At 35.7% G+C, this 24,950-nt stretch overlaps 1 protein-coding gene across 2 annotated transcripts in view; it reads right to left on the bottom strand.

Annotated features, from left to right (window-relative positions):
• Positions 1 to 689: 689 nt before the first annotated feature.
• The window catches only part of LOC122637482 (myb-like protein A), a 38,870-nt gene continuing 14,609 nt past the window's right edge, over positions 690 to 24,950 (bottom strand). Inside the window, exons 2-7 of one of the 2 annotated variants that reach the window (XM_043829628.1) lie at positions 10,026 to 11,474; positions 7,845 to 8,016; positions 3,434 to 3,495; positions 2,627 to 2,759; positions 2,237 to 2,348; positions 690 to 1,701 (exon numbers count right to left, since the gene is read on the bottom strand). In XM_043829628.1, the coding sequence (XP_043685563.1) occupies positions 1,600 to 1,701; positions 2,237 to 2,348; positions 2,627 to 2,759; positions 3,434 to 3,495; positions 7,845 to 8,016; positions 10,026 to 11,474 (2,030 nt within the window). In that variant the 3' untranslated portion in view covers positions 690 to 1,599. Of the gene's footprint in view, positions 1,702 to 2,236; positions 2,352 to 2,626; positions 2,760 to 3,433; positions 3,496 to 7,844; positions 8,017 to 10,025; positions 11,475 to 24,950 lie in introns of both variants that reach the window. The other variant, XM_043829627.1, reaches the window with a different exon arrangement.

Below are 24,950 nucleotides of genomic sequence, written 5' to 3'. Positions count from 1 at the left end.
TTTTTTTTTTTTTTTTTTTTTTTTTTTTTTTTTTTTTTTATTTCGAAGCGCAGGACTTAATAATACGGTATTACTTAAGGTTTTCTAGATGGGCCAAAAGTTACTAAATGATTTTAATAATCTATTACTCTATTTCGAGAATCCTTTAGACTTTGTTATTAAGCATTGTTAATTTTACAAGCTAGATTTTTAGTATTACTAATCAGAAAAAAAAGTTAATCAAAACGCTTTGAAAATGACTCATTGATTTTGTAAGAAGATCTAGGAACACGTTAAGCCTATTACTCTAGAAAAATAGAATAATTTTTATGTACTATGAAAGTTCATGATAATTTGGCGAAGATCTTACTTATTTTTATTTTAGCTAATGATTTTTTAATTATTATAGATATTAATCCCTCGTATGAGTCGAGAATTGAAAATTTGAAAAAAAAAGAAAAGAAAGAAAAAAAAAAACAATGAAAAAAAAAAGAAAAAATTAAAGAAAAGAAGGAAAAAAGAAAAAAAAATTATGCTGGCACATTTATAGGATTGCATCGTTAATGTTCTAATAACAATAACAACAAACAACGTGCATGTCCTGCGCTTACTTTCTGTATTTTTTGTTCGAGTAAAATGAAATTTTTCCGAATGAATCAACGTGTATGTGTGTGTATGCGTGTAATTTGATACATATATAAATGTATATATACACAGACCAGAAAGTGTGTTCATTATTAAATTAGTATCTTGTTAAATCCAAAAATGGAGGCATATCGAGGGAACAATTTATTATTATTTTTTTATTTTATAGGAATGTCTTGAAAAAAAATTAGAGAAAAAAGGAAGATAAAATGAAGTAAAATAAATAAACACACAAAAAAAGAAAAAGAAATAATAAAAAAAAAAAAAAATAAGGAAAACAAAAAAAAAAAAAGAAGCGATTGTGAAGAAGTCGTGTTCACGTAGTTAGCACCATATTCAGCCTAGCCGTTTCACGAAAATATAATATTAGAAGAAATACGTTGGAACAAGTATTATCAAGTATATCTTTTTAACGAAAGAAATACTCTTTCTCTTCCTCTCATTGTCTCTATGTTTTTCATATATATATATAGATGTATATATATATATATATATATTTCATTTTTTCTATCCTTTGTTCGAACGTATTTCACATGGTATTAAGAAAAAATGTTTTTGTTCGTCGGCATTGCGTTAAATATTTCGGTTATCTCAGGGCCGTATATCTTCGTGAAATGAAAGGAACGATGCGAAACGTACAAGTACAGACGTAACTCTAGAAAAGTTAGCAAGCTTAGACGATGACGATGTTGATGACGATGACGACGATAATGATGATGAGAACGATGACGATGACGATGAAGATGAAGATAATGTTGAAGATAATGTTGATGATAACGATGATTTTTTTTTGGACGATTCTATTATTCGTTTTCGTCGAGCTTCGTAGTTCGGACGGCGACAACAACAACAACGATTGATAATAATGTCGGAAGATGGATATTTCTGTTGGCGATCGACGTATCGGCAATAATTAATCTTCCACGACTTATCATCGTAGATCTTCTTCTTTTGCCGACACGAGTTTGATCTTGGCTATTGGCTCGAACGTTTGCTCTCGCTTATAGATGCCATTCTCATCGATTCCATCGTTTCTACTCTGTTCCATCCTGGCATTCTTGTTTGCTCAATTGTTGCCTAAACAAAATTTTTTATTTACATATATATTTATTTATCTAATTATTTATCGTATATTACACGAGTGTTTAATTAATACATATTATTAAGACTAAATAAAATACTTTTTATTTGTTCGTTTATATAATATTTCTTAATATTCTTGGGCCAATCAAAATTACATATAAATTATCAAACAAAAATTATATATATATATATATATAATATATATACATAAAAAATATATTATATAATATTTATAATTTCTATTAATCGCAAAACATCGAATTGTTCGATATATAAAATATATTCCTTCAGTATTAAAAAAAATTTATGCATTCTATAATATATTAATAAAATAATAAATTCTTCTTTTTCCAAATGAAATAATATCTTTATAAATTCGATTTAAAAAATATAATAGTAATGATATAATAATTTACTAATATAAACGATGTATACATTTTATATATACGTAGATACTAATGAATGATAAGTATAAGTTTTAGTTGAAAGATGATATTAGAAGTAATTAAATGAAATTTGTAATGTTTACCGAGCTGTTGGGAGGATTCTTGGCCATGTAGATCATAAGGGAGCGGCTGCGGTTGCTAAACGGCCTCAGCTCCGGATCTCGACCGGGTCCATCCACCGTGTCGAAGCAGTTACTGCTGGTGGCATAGAAAGAAATAACGAAACGTTAAGGATTTACGGCGACGTGCCCCGACAAAGAGATATGGATGTATAAATATTTCCAAGATTTTTCAAACAACGACAACAACCATAACGATACAACAATAAACAACAGTACTACACTACTACTACTACTACTACTATTTACTACTACTACTACTACTACTACTACTATTTACTACTACTACTACTACTACTACTACTATGACTACAATTAACTATTACTATTATTACCTTACTATATATATTTTACCTTGTTCGCAATTCCTTTTGCTTTCTTTTACAATGTATATAAGCTGCTATGCAAATGATAACGACGAGAAACACTGCTATCGTCGCACCACCGGCGATACTTGCCGTCTCCAACATTACACGTTGACGAGAAGCTGCAATTATCGATATATTTTAATTTTTTATTTCAATTTTTATCCATACAGATTTCGTTCCCCTTTTTGCTGAATTTTTTAAATATATGATAATAATAAAAAAATAGGGGAGAAAAGAAGGGTGGACGAGAAACACGAAAGTTCCTAAAGATGATATTTAAAAATCGATTACTCTTTTTTCTCGAGAGATCTTGTAGACAATTTTCTTTTATTTTGATTTTTTCTTAAATCGTAAACGAGAAATTCATAGAAATTTTCGGAACTTGCTCTGTATAATAAGATTGATGTTATAATTGCTTGTTTTTTTTTCTTTTTTTTGTTTAGAATTGTATATATAATCCTTACGATGATAATTATTATTTATTAATTAATTATTATGGGAGATAATTATTAATTATTGTGGGAGAGATGATATTTTGTTGGATCATGGAAATTTTTATTCGATGTTTGTTCAGAAATTTAACGACTGATAATTGTAATCTTATTATAATTGGAATTTATTCATACATGTGTATCAAAGGAGAGTTCTCATAACTGTAGTTTGTTATTAACTTTAATTTGGGACGATAACATTTAATGATAGCTTTTAATGATTAAGATTGTTAAAAATGTTTGTATGCATGCATGTGTGTGTGTGAGAGAGAGAGAGAGAGAGAAGAAAATAATTTACTTACGTAAATAGGAACCATCCAAGTCTTTGAACTCGCATCTCTGTCCGATATAGCCATTAGCACATCTACAAAAAAAAAGATAATAAAAAATTAAGAAAAACAAGTAACGAATAAATGAACGAACGATTGTATGTATGAAATTTTAACGGTACATATTTCTCGATAAAATAATTATAGGACTAGAGACATCCGTTAATATCGCATTGTTTCGTTTATCGTCGAGTATATAATTGAAAAAAAGAAAAAAAGAAAATTTAAAGATAAAATTAATCTTTTCATTGAACGAAAGTCTTCATTTAATTAACAACACTAAGTAGTTACACGAGTTGTAAAAACAACAGTAAGCCGCTTACTTGTAATATTGGTTTACGAAAAAACCCAGACGAGGGTAATTAAAGGCGGTTAATTAAAAGGATTCTCACAATAGGTGGATCTTAACGAGCAAGAGAATCTTCCTTTTTCTTTTCTTTTTTTTTCCTTTTTATTTATTTTTTTCTTTTTTTAATTTAACCTTCGCTTCCTCCTCGGGGCGTTTCGCGAATAATTAAGAGAGTAAAGTACAGAAAGAGAGAAACAGAGAAAGAAAGAAAGAGAGAGAGAGAGAGAGAGAGAGTTCGTGTCCGTTCACTATTCCGGGTTCCTTCACTTCCTCGATCAGATTTCGACGCTCGATCGCCTTCGCAGAGACTGTATTTCTCAAGTAGAGCGGCAAAAACAAGGAGAGAAAGAGATATAAAAAAAGAGAGACAGAGAGAGGGAGAGAGAGCCAGACAGACAGACAGAAAGAGAGAGACAGATAGAGATAGAAATGGAAAAAGAGTAAAATAAAGAAAAAAGAATGATAAAAAGACAAAAAGATTGGCAGACGGACAGATAGATAGAGATAGACAGAAAAAGAGTAGAATAAAGAAAAAACAATGATAAAAAGACAAAAAGATGCAAACGGAGAGACAGATAGACAGACAGACAGACAGACAGACAGACAGACAAACAGAAAAAGAAAGACAGATAGAGATAGAAATGGAAAAAGAGTGAGATAAATAGACTAGATAGCCAGAAGGACAGACAGAAAAAGAGAGACAGATAGAGATAGAAATGAAAAAAGAGCGACATATATAAAAAAAAAAAAAAGAACGATGAAAAGGGAAAAAGACAGACAGATGGACAGACAGAAAAGAGAGAGGAAGACATAGAAAAAAAAAAGAGAGAAAAAGAAAAGAAGCAAGCGAACGGACAGACAGACAAAAAAGAGAGAGAGATAGTAAGGTATAGACAGACGGAGAGAGACAGAGAGACAGATAAAGAGAAAAATGGGAGATACTGTTGGTCGAAGTAAACCGAAAGAAAAAAGAAAAAAGAAAAAAAAAAAAAAGAAAAGAAAAGAAAAAGAAAAAGAAAAAATGTAAGAATCTTTCTTTGGCGAGCATTGATGTCACCGAAAAAATATTTCGTATCGAGTATCCCGCCAAGAATCCGTGCGATCCGTGTGTTTCCTTCGATTTTCTTTCGACACGTTTAACACGTCAGGGTGGTAAGTGTCGAAAAGGGGAGAAGGTTAAAACGTGAGTAACTGACTGAGTAAGAGAGAGAAGGAAGGAGACAGACAGACAGACAGAGAGAGAGAGAGAGAGAGAGAGAGAGAAAGATAGACAAGAGATCGTACGGATTTACGTGGACACGTTAGACACGCAGAGACTACTACTCCCGAAGGAATTTTTGGAGTTTCGTGCCAACGGGAAGGCAGCAAGGATTAGAGAGGTTTCGCGGCCTCTCTCTTTCTCTCTTCTTTCAACTTTTTTTCTCTCTTCTCGTACAATCAGGGTCTCTATACCATCCCTATTACTACTACTGTTATTATTACTACTGTTACTACTACTACTACTACTACTACTACTATTACTATCATTATTATTGCTACTGCGTTAACAATAATCAACAATAGTCTCTGTCGTTTCAGTGTCATAGAATTTTCAAAAGAGACACCGACGAATATATATGTCTTTCTTTCTCTTTCTTTCTTTCTTTCTTTCTTTTTTTCTTTTTTTCTTTCTCTTTCACACCTTCGGAAAGTACGAAATTGTGTTGCCACAGGTCGAGATGCGTTCTTGCCAGTATCGAGAGTGACACACACACACACACACACACACACACAGAGAGAGAGAGAGAGACTTGGAAATAAAAATGTTTTTACTTGTAAATTTTTCTATTACTTTACCTCCACCACCCTCATCCCCCGTCACCTTCTCCTCCCTGTTATGTGTTTCGTCTCATATTTTTTTTGTGACTTCTTTTTCTTTTCTCGCTTTGAACCCGCAGAAAAAAAACGGAAGAGTTTTCTTTTTTCTATCTTTTCTATTTTTTCTTCTCTGTTTTTTCTTTTTTTTTCTTTTGCTTCGTTCGACAACGCGAATTCGAATCGAAAATTTTTTTGTTCTTTTGAGATAGAAGGGAACACGAAAGTAAAAAAAAAAAAAAAAAATAAAAAAAGAAATAGATAACGCATCGAGCTTGGACCTTCATGAACTTTTAGTAATCGATTACTCAAAATTGCATAATTTAAATTCAATATATTGGATATTAGAGATTTTTCATTATAAAATAATAAACACATACATCCTTTCAATTAAAATAATGTAATAAATTTGAAGATGGATTATGTGTTGACTTAATTAAGGTACTTATAATTTAAATTTCGATTTATATATATATATATATATCAGAAAGAAACAGAATAAAGTTTTCGTACGGTATTTTGTTCACCGAAGAGGAGGAAGAGGAGAGGAGGGAACTTTATTTCCCACGGTGTTTGCTTTGTCGAGCGAGCTCTGATCTCTCTCTCTCTCTCTCTCTCTCTCTCTCTCTCTCTCTCTCTCTCTCCTCTCTCTCTTCATTGGCGTAGCCTTTACTTGTGTGATTCAGAGGAAACGAATAAGTTAACCGGAGTCTATCTCTATGTCTATGTATTTTTCGTTTCGCTTCGACAGAGCTGTGTGTGTGTATGTATATATATATACACACATACATACGCTAGCAGTCATATATATTATATATATATTATACATATATATTATATATATATATATATATGTATATATAGTCAGATGTACGAGAGACTAGTTATAAGGTACACCTACTTAAACTTGCCTACTTGCCTCCGCGCGTTTTGCTATTTTTTCCTTTCCTCCTTTTTCTTTTTATCCTTTTATCTTTTTATTTCTTTTTTTTTTCTTTTTCTTTTTTCTCTCTATGTATGTCGAGTCTCATGTCGCAACAGATCCCGAACTAGGTACTAACTGACGCAATCGAACGAACGCGTTTATCACTACTTTGTAGATCACATCGATCGATTCTAGACGTACATACATAGATACATATATACACACACTCATGGCAGCATTTATGGTTTTGGAGGACTAAGTGCAACGACATCGTTATAAGAGAGAAAAAGAGAGAGAGAGACCACATAAAAACAAGTGCATTTTTATTTCGGTTAATCTTTTTTTTTCTATTTTATTTATTTTTTTTTATTTTTTTATTTCATTTTACTTATTTTAGCAAATATAAAGAACTGTTGGTTTGTTTTTATTTTTTATATTTTTGTTGTGATTTTAAAAGGTGGCACACATAGAAAATGAGAGTTAACACGTCTTTACGTCTAATACGTCTAATACGTCTTATGGTAAATGCGATACTGTATTTGTCTCTCTCTTTCTACGAACTCTCTTAATGGATAATAGTACAATAGTATAGTTCGTGTTCTCTATAACGGGAAAACTAGTCGATCGTGGCCAGGGTCGTTTAGTCCTTCGATCGAGATGACGCACGGATTATGTGAAATCGGAAGTTCTATGAAATATATCAAGATTTTCTTTTTTATATACTTTTTTTTTCAACCATTATATATAAACACACACACACACACAGACTATTAAGTTCGCGAGAGATTAATATTTCCTAAGACGTCATCTTATGATTTTTATGACACTTTATAAATCTTGATAAAATCAAACGAACTTTTCCTTATATTTTTTTTCGTTTTTCTCTTTTATGAGTTTCGATAAGAAAAAGTGAAAATACGTATATACATACGTACATACGCAGAAGTATAAAAATTGGAGTGCGTTCAAAAATGTTCCTACATGCTTTAAATAACGAATAAAATTTTTTCAGGCTCATATATATATTTTTTTTTTTCAAATCGTACAATTGCAAAAATAAACCGAGTGTTTAAAAAGATTCCTGAAAGATGGAGTAAATAGATTTTTTTAAAAATCATTTAGGATTTTTTTATTTCGTGATTCGTCTCGAATCTGTCCTTCTTATATTTTGTTGTTGTTGTTTTTTTTTTCTATTTCTTTTTCTTTTTAATTTAATGAGAAACGATCGATGAAGAAAAAATCGTTAATATACTTACAAGCAATTATAGAGGAGGGAATCGACGATTTTGACGGTAAAACACGTGGCACCGTTTAGGCAGTACCACTCCGCATAATCCGGAGGACACGTATACATGTGGAATGTGATATTTGGCCGAGGTGTCGGCGTTGGTGGTCGTGGTTTTGGCGTTGACCGCGACGAACAGGCATCTGTATTTTTATATGGGAAGAAAAAAACAATTATTGGATGGCAACGAAAAATACCAATATAAGTTCATAATATATTATATATTTTTCATAAATAATTCTACTACTTTTCTATATTCATTTAGATAAAAAAGAGAGAGAGAGAGGCAAAAAAAAAAAAAGAAAAATTGATAAGATAAATAATTTGTATCTCCATTTCTATTTCTTTTTTTTTTCAATGTATTTCTTATTATAAAAGATCGATAAAGAAAAAGGAGAAAAAAATAAATAAATAAAAATATAAATAATTTCTTTTTCTCTATACTTTTTTCTTTTCCTTTATAGATCGTCAATCGAAATAAAAATTTGCTAATTATGTGCGAATGAATGAATAAATAAATAAATGAATAGATAAATAAATAAATAAATAAATAAATAAATAAATAAATAAATAAAGATAGAAAGATATAAATATATATAACGTTATAACGATACGTCGGACGCGATTAAGTCCTAACGCGAACTAATGGACGTGGATCGTTTATCCTATTATTGGGGGTGGAGGAAGGAGGCGTGTGCGCCGAGGGAGTCGAATCGTCGAACGAGCCCTTTACAAACTTTTCACGGCTTCCAGGGTTTATCGGGAGTACAATGGAGCAGAACGCAGCTTCGGTATCTCAAATGTACCTTCTCTCTTTTTCTTTTTTTCTTTCTATCTCTCTTTCTCTCTTTCTCCCTCTCTTTCATTTTTCGAGCCCCATCATCTCCATCTCCATCTCCATCTCCATCTCTTTCGCTCTCATCGTCGTCATATCGTCTATCTCTTTCTCTCCTACACTTGATCGCATAAAACACGGCACACGTGCTCGTAAAATTCTATATGTGCCACGTACGATGCACACGTATAACACATACGCGAATGAAACACACGTATAAGAAGAAGAGAAGGTAGAATTGGAGATGGGGATGAGAATGAGGGTGAGAGTGGGATGGGGTAGGGTGGGGTGGAGATGTAGGAGGTGAATCCCCCTTCCTTTTACACAACAGCGCGTTCTCGGCAGAGAGAAAACTGCTGCACCCTGCATCTGCCCCCGAAAGTAAAATATATCGAACGCTTCGCGGCGGCTCTATCTGTCACCTGTTGCAATTTTTACAGTGTGCCGTTTGGCGTGCGTGACCCGACAAAAAAGAAAGAAAAAGAAGTAATAATAATAATGATAATGATAATAATAACGATGATGACGATGACGACGACGACGACGACGACGACGACGACGACGATGACAATAATATTAATGACGATAAAAATTAGAAGAAAAATAAAAAAAAAATAAAAGTAGAAAATTAAACGCACGATTTTACTTTCGATTATTTTATCCCCTCCTTCGCTTCTACCATCTCTCTTTTTTTTGTATATTTTTATTTTTTATGAAAGTCAAAAATTACAAGAAATAATATCCGATCGTACGCGTGCCTGGGTAATATTTTGTTTTTTTTTTTTTTACGTGTATATACGCGTATTTTTTATTTCTCATTTCATTTTTGGTACCTCCCCGTTCAGCGCGTCACCTGTCACACGCAACACTCCCGACACGTAAGCGTAAACGTTCAATTCGTCGCGTGCATCAAGAAATTGTTATTAGCTAAAGGGGGGTCTCGTCTCGCGAGGTGATCATTAAAGAGGTTGTGACCGTGCGAAAAGGAACGGTTCCGAGTTGATTTTTCTTTCTTTCTTTCCTTCTTTTTCTTTTTTAATCGTGCACGCGTCCGGACGATCACATTCTTTTCTTTTCTTTCTTTTTTTCTTTCTTTCTTTCTAATTATTCGAACACTTTATCGAATTTATTTCGAATGGAAATGTTAATATCTATGTTTAATCACGTACGTCACTGAATATACATTGTCGTACGTATAGTATATAATATGTATATAGTTTTATATATATACATACATATAAAAGAATAAAATAAAATATATATATAATAAAAAAGAAAAAAAAAAACGAAATTTGTTAATACTGTTATTGTACTAACCTGTGATACCGAAGAGGGTGTAAGAGATGATGAGTAACGTAGCGAGGTACGGTGGAATCCTGCATCCTTTCGTCATGGCAGTGACACTCCTGGACGTGTTACTATCTTCAGGTCGGACGAGAGGGATGATAGGTGACGACGAGGTGGAGGAGGAAGAAGAGGTGGTACCGGTACTGGTGCTGTTGCCGGTGATGATAGTGGTTGCCATCGTCGTCGTCGTCGTTGTCGTCGTCATCGTCGTCGAGGAGGAGGAGGAGGAGGAGGAAGAGGAGGAGGAGGAAGAGGAGGAAGAGGAAGAAGGAGAGACAACATTTTCTCGCCTTCGTTCCTTCCGAAGACGTTGTTGTAAGTCGTCGAGATGATGATGATGATAATAACGATGATGATGACGATGATGATGATGATGAGGACGTTGATGTGGATTTGGTTGTTGTTGTTCCTGGTGCTGTAGATGATACTCCTGATGACGATGATAATGATGTCGATGATGTGGACGATGATGGTGTTGACAATGATGACGATTACGATAATGACGTTGATGCTGATGTTCAAGCTGATGGCAATAGCTATAATGTAAATGGTGTTGACGATGTAGGTAACGTAGGTCAGCTATATCCCAAGACGACGTTTCTTCTAATTCCCGAGAATTGGATAACAACGAATATTCCTGAGAATCATTCTCTTCTAAATGACTATAATCCTCGATCATTTTCTCATCCTTCATCGGCTTCGTGACATCAATGTTCCTACGTTGATGACAACAACGAAGATCTTGTTGTTGGGTAAAAGAACGATGAAGAAGCGGATGATGCCTATAGTATTGTTGGTAACGATGATTATTATTGTTATTGTCATCCATGATGACTGTGTTGTTGGTGGTGTTGTTGTTGTTGTTGCTGCTGCTGCTGCTGTTGTTGTTGTTACTGCCAGTACTGCTGTTAGTGGTACTGCCGTTGCCGCCGGTGGTGCTGTCGCAACAACGGAGTTCTTCATCCGGCAACGGTGAACTAACTTCTTCGATTATCCCGTTTTCTCCTCCTATCATCTGGCATCCCACGTTGGCCATAAGGGCACTTCCAACCGTGCCGTTGCCTCCAGCAGCCGGTACCACCCCTGCCTTAGTTCCTAACGTCGTCATCGTTGTCGTCGTCGTCGTTGTCATCGTCGTCATCGTCGTCGTCGTCGTTGCCGTCGTCGTCGTTGCGGTCGTGGTCGTAGTTGCCGTCGTGGTCGTAGTTGCTGCTACTGTCACCGCCGCCGCCGCCGCCGTCGTCGTCGTCGTCGTCGTCGGACCAGCCGTCGTCGCCGCCGTCGTCGTCGCCGTCGTCGTTGCTGTTGTTGTTGCTGCTGCTGCCACTACCGCTGCCGTCGTAGCAGCTTTTTCTGTTTCCTCGACAGCACGAGCCGTTCCACCTGGCCCAGAACTCCGGCGCACGTGTCGCCGCCTCCCTGTAACCAAATATCCAACAGGCCGCACGTTTACAGTGTGTTTTATCTCGGCCATAGGTCTCCGCGATCTATCCCACCAACAAGGGTACCAACAACTCGAGTGTGTTCCTCCTCGAGTATGTCCCTCTTATCCCACTTCTTGCGCACGCGCGCGCGCGCGCACCTATACGCTTTCTCTCTCTTTCTCTTTCTTTCATACGCACACGCACTCTCTCGTTCCCTCTCCCTGATATCGATATCAATATCCATACTCGCACCGTATCTCACGTGGGTGAAAACGTTTTAACGTGTTCTTCTTCTCCACAATCGTACGACTTGTAAATATTTATAAGATAATATGGAAAAACGCGAATGCTCTTTCTCGTACGGCAAAGGTACGGTTTTGTGTGCCCACTTAGGGGGCTTTGTTGTTTGCATTGAAAACATTTACCATGAAAGAAAGCTGTTTTCACAGTGGCATCCTTCCTTCCTTCCTTCCTTCCTTCCTTCCTTCTAACCATCTGCTTCTTCCACCCTCGGTCCCCAATCCTCCCTCGTTATCCCCCCCCCTTGCCTGTCCCTTTTGCATTCTCCTAGATAGTTCGTCCCGCACCCTCCCTCGTACTCTCACCCACAGTCATTCGTAAGCTTTGCACAAGCCGGTTTGTGTAAAGTTTATCGAATTATGGATTCCCTAAAGCGTGCGCCGTTATTTACTTAACTCCGTGCCATACCAGACTGAGAGTAGGTCCTCGAAGGAATATAAAGGATCATTATATGTATGTCCGACGCTTGTGCTCCTCTACAAAACTTTTCTACAGCTTTATAATGCAATGTGTGTTTGGGTGGTGATAGTGGTGATGGTGGTGGTGGTGGTGGTGGTGGTGAGATGATGGTGAGTCGGTGAAGAAAAAAAAGAAAAAGAAAAAAAATGGGCGGCTGCCTTCTTCTTGTGTTAACACCAAGAAAGTTCACGTACGACACATATACATTCACAGAACTGAGAGAAAAGAGAGAGAAAAGAAAGAGAAAAAAGAGAGAGAGAGAGGGAGGGAGGGAGGGAGGGAGAGAGAGCAAACTTTCACGTTAGCTTTAAAAGAGAAAAAACTATATATGCGAGCGTGTGTTCCTGTGTGTCTCCATTATCTAGGAAAATATAAAAGAAAGAAAGAAAAGAAAAAACGAAATATTTATATAGATAGATAGATAGATAGATAGATAGATAGATAGATAGATAGATAGATAGATAGATAGATAGATAGATAGATAGATAGATATATTATCATAGAATTTTTATATCGCACATATGTATGTATCGCACGTGTGTGTTACAACGATGAAGAGGATGAAGAACAGAAAGATGAAGAAGAAGAAGTAGAAGAAGAAAACGTGGAAGATGGAAGAAGGAAGTAGTTCGCTTATAATCTAGACGGAAGTTAAGATAAATATATGAAGACTTGCAATTAGAAAATAACCTAAATTTAAAGGATGAGACCTCGGTGATAAGCGAGACTTCTCTACGTTGCTTTAGATCATTTTCGTTGCTTCGAGAGAAAGAGAGAGAGAGAGAGAGAGAAAGAGAAAGAGAGGGGGGGAGGGAGAGAGAAAGGGAGGGAGGGAGAGGGAGAGAGAGACAAAGACGGATAGAGAGAAGAACAGAGAGAGAAAGAGAGGCGAGAAGAAACTAGAAGGAAGAGGAGAACGAGGCATTTAACGTCTCTGTTGAGAAAAGGGAAATAGCCAATTATTGAGAGAACTGCATGTGGGCTGTGGACCGTACTTAAACTTACCGGCTGATGACCGCATTGTCTCTCTCTCTCTCTCTCTCTCTCTCTCTCTTTCTCTTTCTCTTTTTCTCATTGTATCTCTTTCTCTCTCTCTGTCTTTCGTGTCTTGCTGTGTCACCTACTTATCGTTACCCCCTCTTTCTTTCTCTTTCTCTTTCTCTCTCCGTCTCTCTTTTCTGTCTTTTTCTAAAAGCATTTATTGCAAGTACACGAGTACTCATAACTCATAATTCATAACTCATTTCCTTTCCTAGTTTCTAAAGGAACAATTTTATTTATTTATTTTTTCTTTTCTTGAAAACGAATATTTATCTATAAACTTCGACTCGTAATGATCATCGATTGTATGCTTCTTATTATTATTTTTTTTTTTTTTTTTTTTTTTAATATCTTTTCTCCTTTTATTTTGTTCGATATAACATTCGTTCATGTCGTTACTTCAATCGATGTTAAAATAAATTGTTTAGTAAAAAAAAAAGAATGAATGAAAAGAAAAAAAAGATTAAAATTCATATATCCTATGCAATTTTTCTAAGACGATCGAGTTACATTAAAGTGCAGTTTTCTTTTTTCCTTTTTCTATCATAATATTAATTTATTATAATCACGTCAGGACGAAGGTTAATGTAAATCGTAAAAGAAAAAAAGAGAAAATAAAAGAAAAACAAAACTGCAACGTAGCCATAATTTTAAGCACGAAATATATGAAAAATCAATGCGTAAGAAAAAAAAAAAAAAGAGGAATGTTAAAAAATATTTAACGATCTCCTTCTTTCTCTCTCTCTCTCTCTCTCTCTCTCTCTCTCTCTCTCTCTCTTTGTTTTTTAAACGGGACAAATTCGAAATATCTATCATATAAAAAAAAAGTCTCTAGAAAGATTAAATATAAAAATGTAACGTCAACACGAGAGCTATTAAATCGATATTTAGACGTTTAGTAAACGTTCCTAAATCGAGAGTCGAGGTGGTAACGATTAGTAAAGAGCTGTTAAAAGTCAAGTGCAAATAAAAGGCTAACATTAGACACTGAAGGAAGAGTAGCGGTGGTATTGAAGGTGGTGGTGGTGCGATCGAGCGAACACGAAGAGTGTCGCAATGCGCAACTGTGATATTTTCGTTGTCACACGTGAAACACGTGAAGAATAGAGGAGAAACCTATTATTATTTTAAATACACATACGTTAAAACGATATTCGATTTTAATAATAGGGCGATGAGAGAGAATCGTACAAGAGGAGGAGGGTTGAGTTTTAAGGTAGGGAAGGTGTTGGGGGTTGAGGGTTGTATGGGGTTGCGACGACGAAGGGACGAAGAGAAAAAAGAGAGAAACGATTTTTCCACAAGAGAAGGTATATATTTCCTATATTCATCATGGCGTCGTACCCCCTCCCTTTTCGTTCGGTCTCTATCTGAAAGAGAGAGAGAGAGAGAGAGAGAGAGAGAGAGAGAGAGAGAGAGAGAGAGAGAGAGAGAGAGAGAGAGAGAGAGAGAGAGAGAGAAGCTATGGACTGGTCTCCATGGACCAGCTGCGTGTCTCGTCGTCGTCTAAACACGGAAATACATATAAGTCCGAATATATTATGGGACGTTTAAAAAAAAAAAAAAGAAAAGAAAAATAAGGAAAAAAAAAAGAAAGAAAGAAAAAAGAAAAAACTTCATCGCGCGTCTGGCTCTCGCGCAGGAGGCCCTCCAGTAATAGGAGGAGAAAAAGAGAGACAGAGAGAGAGAGAGAGAGAGAGAGAGAGAGAGAGAGAGAGAGAGAGAGAGAGAGAGAGAGAGAGAGAGAGAGAGAGAGAGATCGTGTCTGGGCCAGTTTAAGGCCCCTCGAAAAATCGTCGTCGTCTCCACCTATCCCCCCTCCCTCCCTCCCTCCCTTCTCTCTTTCTCCCCCTAACGATCCACCCTATTTTTCGAAACGACCACCAGCTGAAACCTTCCGAGATATCTCCAACGTAGATCCTAGAGACGCGATTATTCTTGAGAAAAAAAAAAGAAGGAAAAAAAAGGAAGCACGCGCAACCTCCCTCCACTTTTTTCGCATTGAACTTTACGAGGGTTATATATAATATGGTGAAATCCTATAGGAGATATATATATATATAATTTATAATTTTTTGTTTTTTAATTATATAAAATTTTCTGATGTATATATAGATATAGATATACACATGTGTGTGTGTATGTAATATAAAATAAATAATAATAAAAATATTATATATACATGATGTATAAATTTTAGATAATTAACAAATAACAAATGTATAAATTCCGCGACGTACACATACATCTACACACTCGCACGCATGCATATATCTTTAAGAATCATTATAACATATCTACAATGTTCCATTAAAATATTATCAGCATACATCTCGCGCATAATCACGGAAAAAGAGAAATTACGTCTCTTGACTTGCTCGAGAGATCTTATAAAAAAAAAAAAAAAAAAAAAAAGGAGAAGAAGAAGAAGAAGAAGAAGAAGAAGAAAGATGAGAAGAAGAAGGATGAGAGAGGGCTGAGAGACGAGGAACTTGGCTTGCAGCTGAGAATCCCTTGAAAGGACATCGAAAAGGATCTTGAATGGTGGCACGCGCCCGGAAGTGTTACGTACGTGAAGAAGAAGAAGAAGAAGAAGAAGAAAGAAAAAGAAGAAAAAGAGGAGGAGGAGATGGTAAGGATTTCGTAAAGATCTACCTACCCTGTTTCATCCCCACCCTCCTATTCCACCCTCTCCTACCTATCCCTGCTCTCTTCACCACCCTCTTTCTTTTTTTTCTCTCGTTTCTCGTGCGAGCATAAGGGAAGAAGAGACAGGGTCGTGTATATTTTCGAGATATCTTACCTCGAACATACGAACTAACGAACGAAGGAACGAACGAACGAACGTCGTTGGCACGAGTCGGGCGTGTGCGGCGCACATATGCGCCCGAAGAAGGCACATATTCGTCTTTCCTTCTCCTCGCGTAAACCTCGCGAAGCCAGGGATCGCACATGTTCCTGTTACGTCCATTCAGACGATCGCAGCTGCCGAACGAACGATGCGTATTTATATGAGAAATTTTGCTTCTCTCTTTCTCTCTCTCTCTCTCTCTCGCACGCGCGTGCACTCTGTTGTCTCTATCTGTCTCTTATTTTCTTATTTTCTTACTTTCTTTCTTTCTGTCTTTTTACTCTTGCATCTTTTTCATATCACTTTTTTATTCTCTTTTTGTTTTCCTTTTCTCTCTTTCTTTCTTTTTTCTTTTTAATTCATTTTTTGCTCGTTTGAAACATCCACGTAAATATATAATGATTTTATATATTAAATATGAATTATTAATTAATAATTAGAATCGAAAAAAGCAATTCCATTAGCTTCTACCGTCGAACAAAATTAACGCGATCGACGTAGTAGCTCTGTAATTGGAAATATTTCTTCGATTAGAAAAGAGAAATTCAGAATAATGCGATCGACGTAAAGATTTCTTTAGAAATTTTTTGAGAAATCGTTTCTTTCTTTTCTTTTTTTTCTTTTACATTTAATATTACTTTATGTTAACGTGTTACATGAATTATTCATTATCATCGGAGAAAAGGAATTCGAAATATCGAATGGAATTCACGATGATAATGATCGACAGATCGGAACTTTTCTCTACATAACGACTCATTTTCCCTCTCCCTTCCGTCTCTTATATCACTTGAAACATTCTTAATCGTCAATCCTATATTAAACGTATGAATTATCAATTATATCATCCGGGACTTACGTACTTACATACTTACATAAGTACGTAATACATACTTAATATTATCGAACTGACATTATAACATTGTAACGTCGATCGACAGATAGACGGTAGTTCTTTTTAAAAAGAAATAAAAGAAGAAAAAAAAAAGGAGAGAAAAAACAGGAAAATAGCGACGTTTATAAACCTCGATGATTAAAGAAGCTCGATTAACTTTTCCGTGACAGCTTCTTCCGTTTAAAGCGTTGAATAGAAAAGAGCCGTGGTAGGAGGTCCTCTTTCAAACGTAATAGGGAACGTGCCAAGAATAAGTGGAAGGGGGGTGTGAAGGGGATAGGGTTAGGTTTTAGAGATTCGATCACCGAGATAACACGAACGCGACAAAAGAAAAAAGAAAAAAAAGAAAAAAGAGAGAGAGGGAGGAGAACGTATTTTCAATCGCATCGATCGAATCCCCGGATGGATACAAGAACCCGAGGTTAGGTTTAGCCCTTAAACGTTCAAAACTGGATCTCGAAAAAAAGGGCGCAATGCAGTTGTCGAACTATGCTTTCTCTCTCTCTCTCTATCTCTATATATGTTTGCGTGTATATGTATTAATGCCATCAGTCCTAGTACATCTACGTATATACGTATATATGTATGTATATATGTATATACGTACGTAAATACATGTATATGTATGTATATATTTATTTATGCATATATGTATGTATGTACGTACGCATGTACGTACGTGCGAGCACACCCGTTGTTCGAAAAACGGGATCGCACATGTTCCACCTCGTGCGGGCTGGTAGGTATTCAGGGCGTGCAGCTGCCGAACGCCCTTCAACGTCATTACCTGCTCGCTTTTTCGCAACGCACGCTCGCTCGCAACGCTCGCTAGGTTGGTTGCTTAGTTGCTTGGTCGCTTGCTCGCTCGTCCTACCGCTTTTCTTTTAGGACACAGGCACGCGCCCTACGAAATTTACTCTCCCCCGTTCGAAAGCCCTGTCCTACTCTATCCCGTCCTGTTCTGTCCTCTCCTAAACTTCCCTTACCCTCTTCGTCGTTCGAGTTCATCCCCCTTTTTTTCTCTTTTATCTTTACTAGTTTTTCTTCTTTTTCTTCTTCTTCTTCTTCTTCTTCTTCGTCTCTTTTTCTACCATTATATTCCTCTCTCTCTCTTTCTTGATTTCTCTTGATCTCTCGATCCCTTTTGATCTCTCGATCTCTTTCTCACATTCTGCTTTTCTGTGTTTGTCTTCTTTTCCTTATCTTTTTTTCTTTCTGTCTTTCTTTCTTTCTTTCTTTCTTTCTTCTTTTTTTTCCTTATGTAAGACTCATTTGAGTTCGTTAAACTTGTCGAAAATTGGAATCGTATTCCTCGTTTTTTTCTTCCTTTTTGTAAAAATTCAAAATCATTCGACAACGCGAAATGGGAATACGTACTTCCTGTGATTTGATCGACCATCGCTCGATTATTCATTTCTACACGATCGAAATTAGAATCTATAGAAGGTCTAGATATTATAATGATTTTTATCCGAACAAGATTATTATTATATATCGATATATTTTGATCTATATTTTTATATGACGAAAATTAGAAACTATGATTTAGAAATTGTTGTCGACCCGTCGATGATATTTATATTTATAATCAATTTTTCGAGAAAGTTTTTATAAGTTTGATGATTGAGAGAGAGAGAGAGACGGAGAGAGACGGAGACAGAGAGAGAAGGAAGAACAAATAGCGAAATTGTTCAGGATGTCTTTTGCAATAATGTTACGTCGAGCATATACATACGTATGTACATACTTAAAAGCGTATACATGTGAAACACGACGCGAATAGTTTCTACTAATGAATAGTTTCTAGAAAAATGACGTTCACCGTGATATTATGGAGGCGTGCGGGTGGGCACAAGAGTGAGAAAGAGAGGGGAGAGAGAGAGAGAGAGAGAGAGAGAACAATGAGAGCGAGTACTTCCTTTTCGGAAAGCGTTAATTCCGTCTTTGGCGAGTGATCGTTGCGACACGATCCAAGATCAACGAACCTCATCTCTCTCTCTTTCTCGTAGGTGGAAGATCAAGAAAAATAAAAGGAAATAAAAAAGAAAGAAAATAAGTAGCAAATATTTGCAACGAATTTCTCAGCTAATTAACGCAAAAAATTAGTTTCTTTTTTTTATTTGTCTTTTTCTAAATATCTCTTTACGTCTCTTACTTTTCTTTTCCTTTTTTAATTTTATTCTTTATATAAGTTGAACGCTCAAACATTTAATTTATGAATGTGTATCTCTAATTTTTTAATATAATTTAGTATTTATATTAATTATATTTGTTTCAGTGCAAATAAATTTGTGGTCTTTTTTCTTTTTTTTTTTTTTATCTAATATAATAAAATGTATGCTCTCTATCTATCTATCTATCTATCTATCTCTCTCTCTCTCTCTTTCTCTCTTCTTCTATGACCTCGAACGTTGAACAAAATCGTCTCGGGGAATTAGCGGAGTTTATCTTGTTTGCGCCGGCATCGGTGTACCCACCGTAGAAAATCTCTACGATAAGCTATCAACTTATCTATTGTGAAGAAGGATAGAAAAAAGTAAGTATGTACATAAATACACGCCGATATGGCGTCACCACCTGCCCGATCGCTTTTCTAGTCTCTTCGTATCTTTCGAAAACTTTGAAAACTATAGAAAACGATTGAAAAAGTTGTTTCTTTTCTTTCTTCCTTTCTCTTCTTTTTTTCTACGATCGATAACTCCAAGAGTTATGTTAATGCATCTACGTAGAATATATATGCACATAAACTTGTAGTTTTACAATCATCAAGAAAAAAAAAAAAAGAAAAAAGAAAACAATAGAAACAAAACCAAAAACTGCATGAAAAGAATCGTCGAAAAAGAGTAGGTCATCGATCCCTCTCTTTCTTTCTTTTTTTTTTTAAATGATCTATAAACTTTCGACCTCCATCAATCTCTTTCAAAAATATGTATATTTTATGTTGCATGTAATAACAATTGTTATTATTATTGTTGTTATTATTATTATTATTATTATTATTATTATTACTTTTTATATATATAATATATATGAAATACATATAAATATAAAATTATATATACATATTTTATATATATATATATATATATATATATATATATCGAAGATGAAAGATGAAAGATCTCGCGAGTTAGCGTATGGAAGTATATTACGGAGTATCATTGGCAGCCGGCACATGGTGTCCACCACATCATGGTCTCCGAAGCCGCAGATGGTTCATTACGTGCACGATTATGGTCTTCCGTCGACCATGCCCCATGTCCAGGCGGAAAGCACACTCTTCTCTCTCTCTTCTCTTCTCTCTCTCTCTCTCTCTCTCTCTCTCTCTCTCTCTCTCTCACACACACATTCACTCTCTGCGTGTGTCTCCCTTTATCTCTCTCCTTCCGTATTTCAATCATTATTTTTTCTTTTTCGATAAAATCGATGTCTATCTTTTTTATTCTTACAAAATGATCGATCGATCGTTTGCTTCATTATCATTTATCTAATTTTTACACACACGCGCGCGTGCACACACACATACAATATCACATTCAATTACATACAACATTACATTCATAACATAAATCATACAACATTACATTCTATATTTTGAAAAATATTAAGAAATAAATGTTCTCTCTCTGTTTCTCTGTTTATCTCCTACTGTTTCTCTATCTCAATTTTAATTTTTTGATAAAATCGACAGCTATTCTTTCCTTGTCTTTTTTTTTTCCTTTTTTACTCTTACGAAATATAATCGATCATTTTCGTCATATCAACTTATATCAAATATCATTTGAGTGGTTCCATCCTGAAGAATAAAATAAAGTATTAACGAGTAAAATAAACTTTTCTTTTAGAAATCATGCTACGAAAAAATTTCTATCTCTTTCTCTCTTTCACACAAACACACATACACACACACACACACATACACACACACACTTTTTGCTTATTCTTCGAGGGAGAGTTTCCAACGAGATTGGACGAGATTCGATCAGAAATGTCGTTTGATTCAAGAATAAAATAGAGAGTAAGAGATAGATAGAAAAATAGATAGATAGAGAGAGATAGAAAGAGAGAGAAAGAGATTATATTGTATTAGGGGCAATCGTTTTTATTCCCCAGCAGTTTCATTTCCTTTCAGAGATCTCCCTTCATTCTTTCTCCCTTAGTCGCCGTCCGAGAAAAGTCTGCTTCCAAATTCCATCTCTCCCTTTCTCTCTCTCTCTCTCTCTCTCTCTCTCTCTCTCTCTCTCTCTCTCTCTCTCTCTCTTCGTTTCTCAAGGGAACTGTGACCAGTATATACCAAGCCAATCCTCTTATTCCGTTTCATTTGCCAATTGCAGGAGTTCGGTAGAGTCCGGTTTATTATTCGCCATTGTACTCGAAATGCGATTCTATAGCTTAATCTATTTTTTCGTGAAAGAGAGAGAGAGAGAAAGAGAAATTGTCCACACACAGATATACGCACGCACATAGACGTATGCAAACTTAACAAGACTGTCACTGTAATCCAAAAGTACCACTTCTCCTTTTACTCGCTATTCTAAGCAATCCGGTAAATCCACGTCAAGGCTAATAATACCTAATTTTATTTTTTCCCATGGGCCACATATTCGTACTTTTTCACATAGATATTATATAATAAAAATGACAATGACAATTTTACTCGATTGACCAGTTCAACGAACAATATATATATATATATATATATATATATATATTGGAGCAACTAGAGCATGTATTTATGAAGAATAAGAAGATGAATACTCCATTCGTATTCTTCCTAATAAAAGGTAAGTAGAGGTGGATTGTAGAAAGCGCAACGAAGGTTAATTAAATCATGAGCTTTATAAATCAGAAAGATCAATATACGTACGTAAATATATACATATGCGTATTGTGTGTGTGTGTGTGAAAAAGACAAATAATTTTCTCTCCCAAGATATATCTAATCCATAATCAAGAAATTTTAATTGGACAACTGTATAATTAAACTGTAAACATTTCTATACCTGCATATGTATCTAACCAAACTGTATATCTTACTGTAATGTCATTAATAGCTTATAAACTATATAAAATTAATTAAAAAAAGAAATATATATATATATTCCTGATAAAGTTGATATAATAATAAATAAATTAATTAAAATAAACAATTAACAAAAACAATTTTTTCTTACAAATAAATCAATTAAAAAAAAAAAAAAAAAAGATACATACTCGCGAAACACGCACAGAACATATAAATATATATATATTTCCTCTCGAACTTTTATCGGACATAGAAATACGAGACAAATTTTCATGTAGTTTAGTTCAGAATAAAAGAGAGCGATCTTTGCGATAAAGAAAGAGGGAGGGTGTTGGGTGGGTGAGGATGGGAATGGAAAATAGAGAAGATAGAAGAGAAGAGGATAGTAAGGGGAGGAGGAGGTAGAAGAAATCGTTAAAACGTTCCATCGTTCCGTCGATAGATATTACTTTGGAGCACAAGCATGCTGGGATAATTGGACGGCGGGAAAATTAAAGGGAGCCACCGGGATTCTCCCTCTCTCTCTCTCTCTCTCTCTCTCTCTCTCTCTCTCTTTTTTCTTGGCTTGACTCTTCGTTCCGTTCAAAGTTAAGAGAGTTGCCGGAACGGACCGAAGTAATCCGCCTTGTCTTTAGAAGATTAGCTTCTTAAAGGGAGTCTCTCTCTCTCTCTCTCTCTCTCTCTCTCTCTGTCTCTCTCTTTCTCTCCACGTATCTATCTATCTATCTATCTACCTATCCATCTATCTCTCTCATTCTCGAAACACTTTCCGTCGATTCTCTACGTCGGCAATCCGGTTCTACCAATTTACCTGAAGAAGGTGAAGAAGGTAAAGAAGGAGGAGAGTGTAGAGAGGAGGAGAAGAAGGAGGAGGGAAAGGTTTCTTGTAACGAGGCCTGGATATATCAACGACGCAAGGTCGAACCTTTTACAACAATATTTACACCTTCCAGGTTGGATCCGATCCGATCCGAACCGAGCCGAACCGAACGGATTCGAACCGAGAATCGTTTTCGATTCTCTCTTCTGGCTCGTGCCACACACGATGAGGCTCGAGAATGAAATAGAGAGATAGAGATAGAGTTAGAGAGAGAGAGAGAGAGAGATATTCATGTACGTATATCCGTGCGAGTCATTGTGCGTTGAAAAGGATATATACTAAGTTGGAGAGCGTTATATCCGCATATATACATCTACACACATATATATGTATGTATGTATGTTGTATGTATATATGTATGACGTATATATGTATACACAGCATATATCCCTATTCACCCTCTATTCAAGTTCGTTTCGAAGGAAGGGAGTGGTCCGAACCTCTTGTACACGATCGAGGAAGCTATCATCGATCGTTAGAGAAAGAAAAAGAGAAAGAGAGAAAGAGAGAGATTAGGAGATCGATAACACACCAGAAGGCTATGGAAGCCTTCTTTATGAATATTAATATCGAAACTATAGAAAGGAGAGAATCCTTATTTGTATGCACCTGCGGTTTTATATGCGTCTCTAGATAGTTAATCGTAATAAACTTCTTCTTCGTTATACCATTCCGTGCTTCGACTTTACAAGAGATTCGAAATTATCGATCGACAAGAAGGATAGATGAATAAGAAGAAGTAAAAGAAGGGGAAAAAATATGGGGAAAAAAGAAAAAGAAGATGAGGAAGAAGAGGCAAAGGAAAGTAAAAAGAAAAGAAAAGAAAAAAAAATATTCATATTGTGGTTGCCGATAGTGTTGCATGGCCAACTGGAGAGAGACTCCCTACAGTGGAGTGCATAAATCAAAATGACACGGACACGCCATTGACCCAGTTGCGGTAATACGTACGTGTACGTACGTACGTACGTATATACGTATGTGTGTACGAGAGAGCAAGAGAGAAGGGAGAGGGAGAAAGAGAGATGGATAGAACGTTAGCGTTTAGGCAAGAGTAGGGGTAAGGACTATACGCCAGTGATTTGCATATCGCGGACTCTTGCATATTATTTTTAGAAGAGTCAATTTCTCTCTCTTTCTCTCTGTTTTTCTCTCTTTTTATCTTTCTCGCAATTTTTTTATTTTTCACTCTTTAGAAAGACCTTCTCCTCCTCTTCCTCCTTCTCTAACGGCGTGGCGTCTATGTTATTTTGCCAAAATGGATGACTAATAATAATATAAGACGCAGTAGTCGTTGTCGTTGTCGTTGTCGTTGTCGAGACGACGCGACGAAGACGACGACCGTCGACTACGACCGACGACGCCCATTTACGAAAAGTCCTTTCTGTTAAATCTATAAATGTAACGAGACGAAGAAATTCGACCGACCGACCGACCGACCCCCAACCTGGAATTTACTGCATTCGAGAGCTCACCTAGCTGCTTATATATATATATATATATATATATATATATATATATATATATCATTTATACGTGTTATATATATGTATTTATCTAAATATATGTGTGTAGGTGTATGTATATATGTATGTACGTACATACGTATGTATTTATAAATGCGAGATAGGGTTATGCGACACCACGGGAGATTCCCTGGTTTGATTTCTTTTTTCTTTCTTTCTTGCTTCTTTTCTTTCTCTTTCTTTCATTCTTTTTCGAAGAAAAGATAGATAGAGATAGAGGATGGTAAAAGGTGTGGCCGATTGGGGACGTCGATAATAATGCTGACTCGTTTAGATGCCAATGGTATTATCGATCCTGATCTTTCGTACCGTTACCTTATCTCTTTCTCTTTCTCTTTCTCTCTTTCTCTCTTCTTCTTCTCTTTCACCCTCTCGATTCTCTATATCTTTCTCTTTTATACACGCGAGATTGGTAGATCAATATAAAATTTCTCTCTTTCTCTCTTCTTCAGACACGCAAAATAAGTGCTTCAATATTAAGTTTCTTTCTCTC

This window comes from Vespula pensylvanica, chromosome 2, assembly GCF_014466175.1.
Source record: "Vespula pensylvanica isolate Volc-1 chromosome 2, ASM1446617v1, whole genome shotgun sequence".
In the NCBI taxonomy this organism is placed as follows: domain Eukaryota; kingdom Metazoa; phylum Arthropoda; class Insecta; order Hymenoptera; family Vespidae; genus Vespula; species Vespula pensylvanica.
Note: the sequence above shows the minus strand (reverse complement) of the source record. Positions and strands in the feature narration are given on the sequence as shown.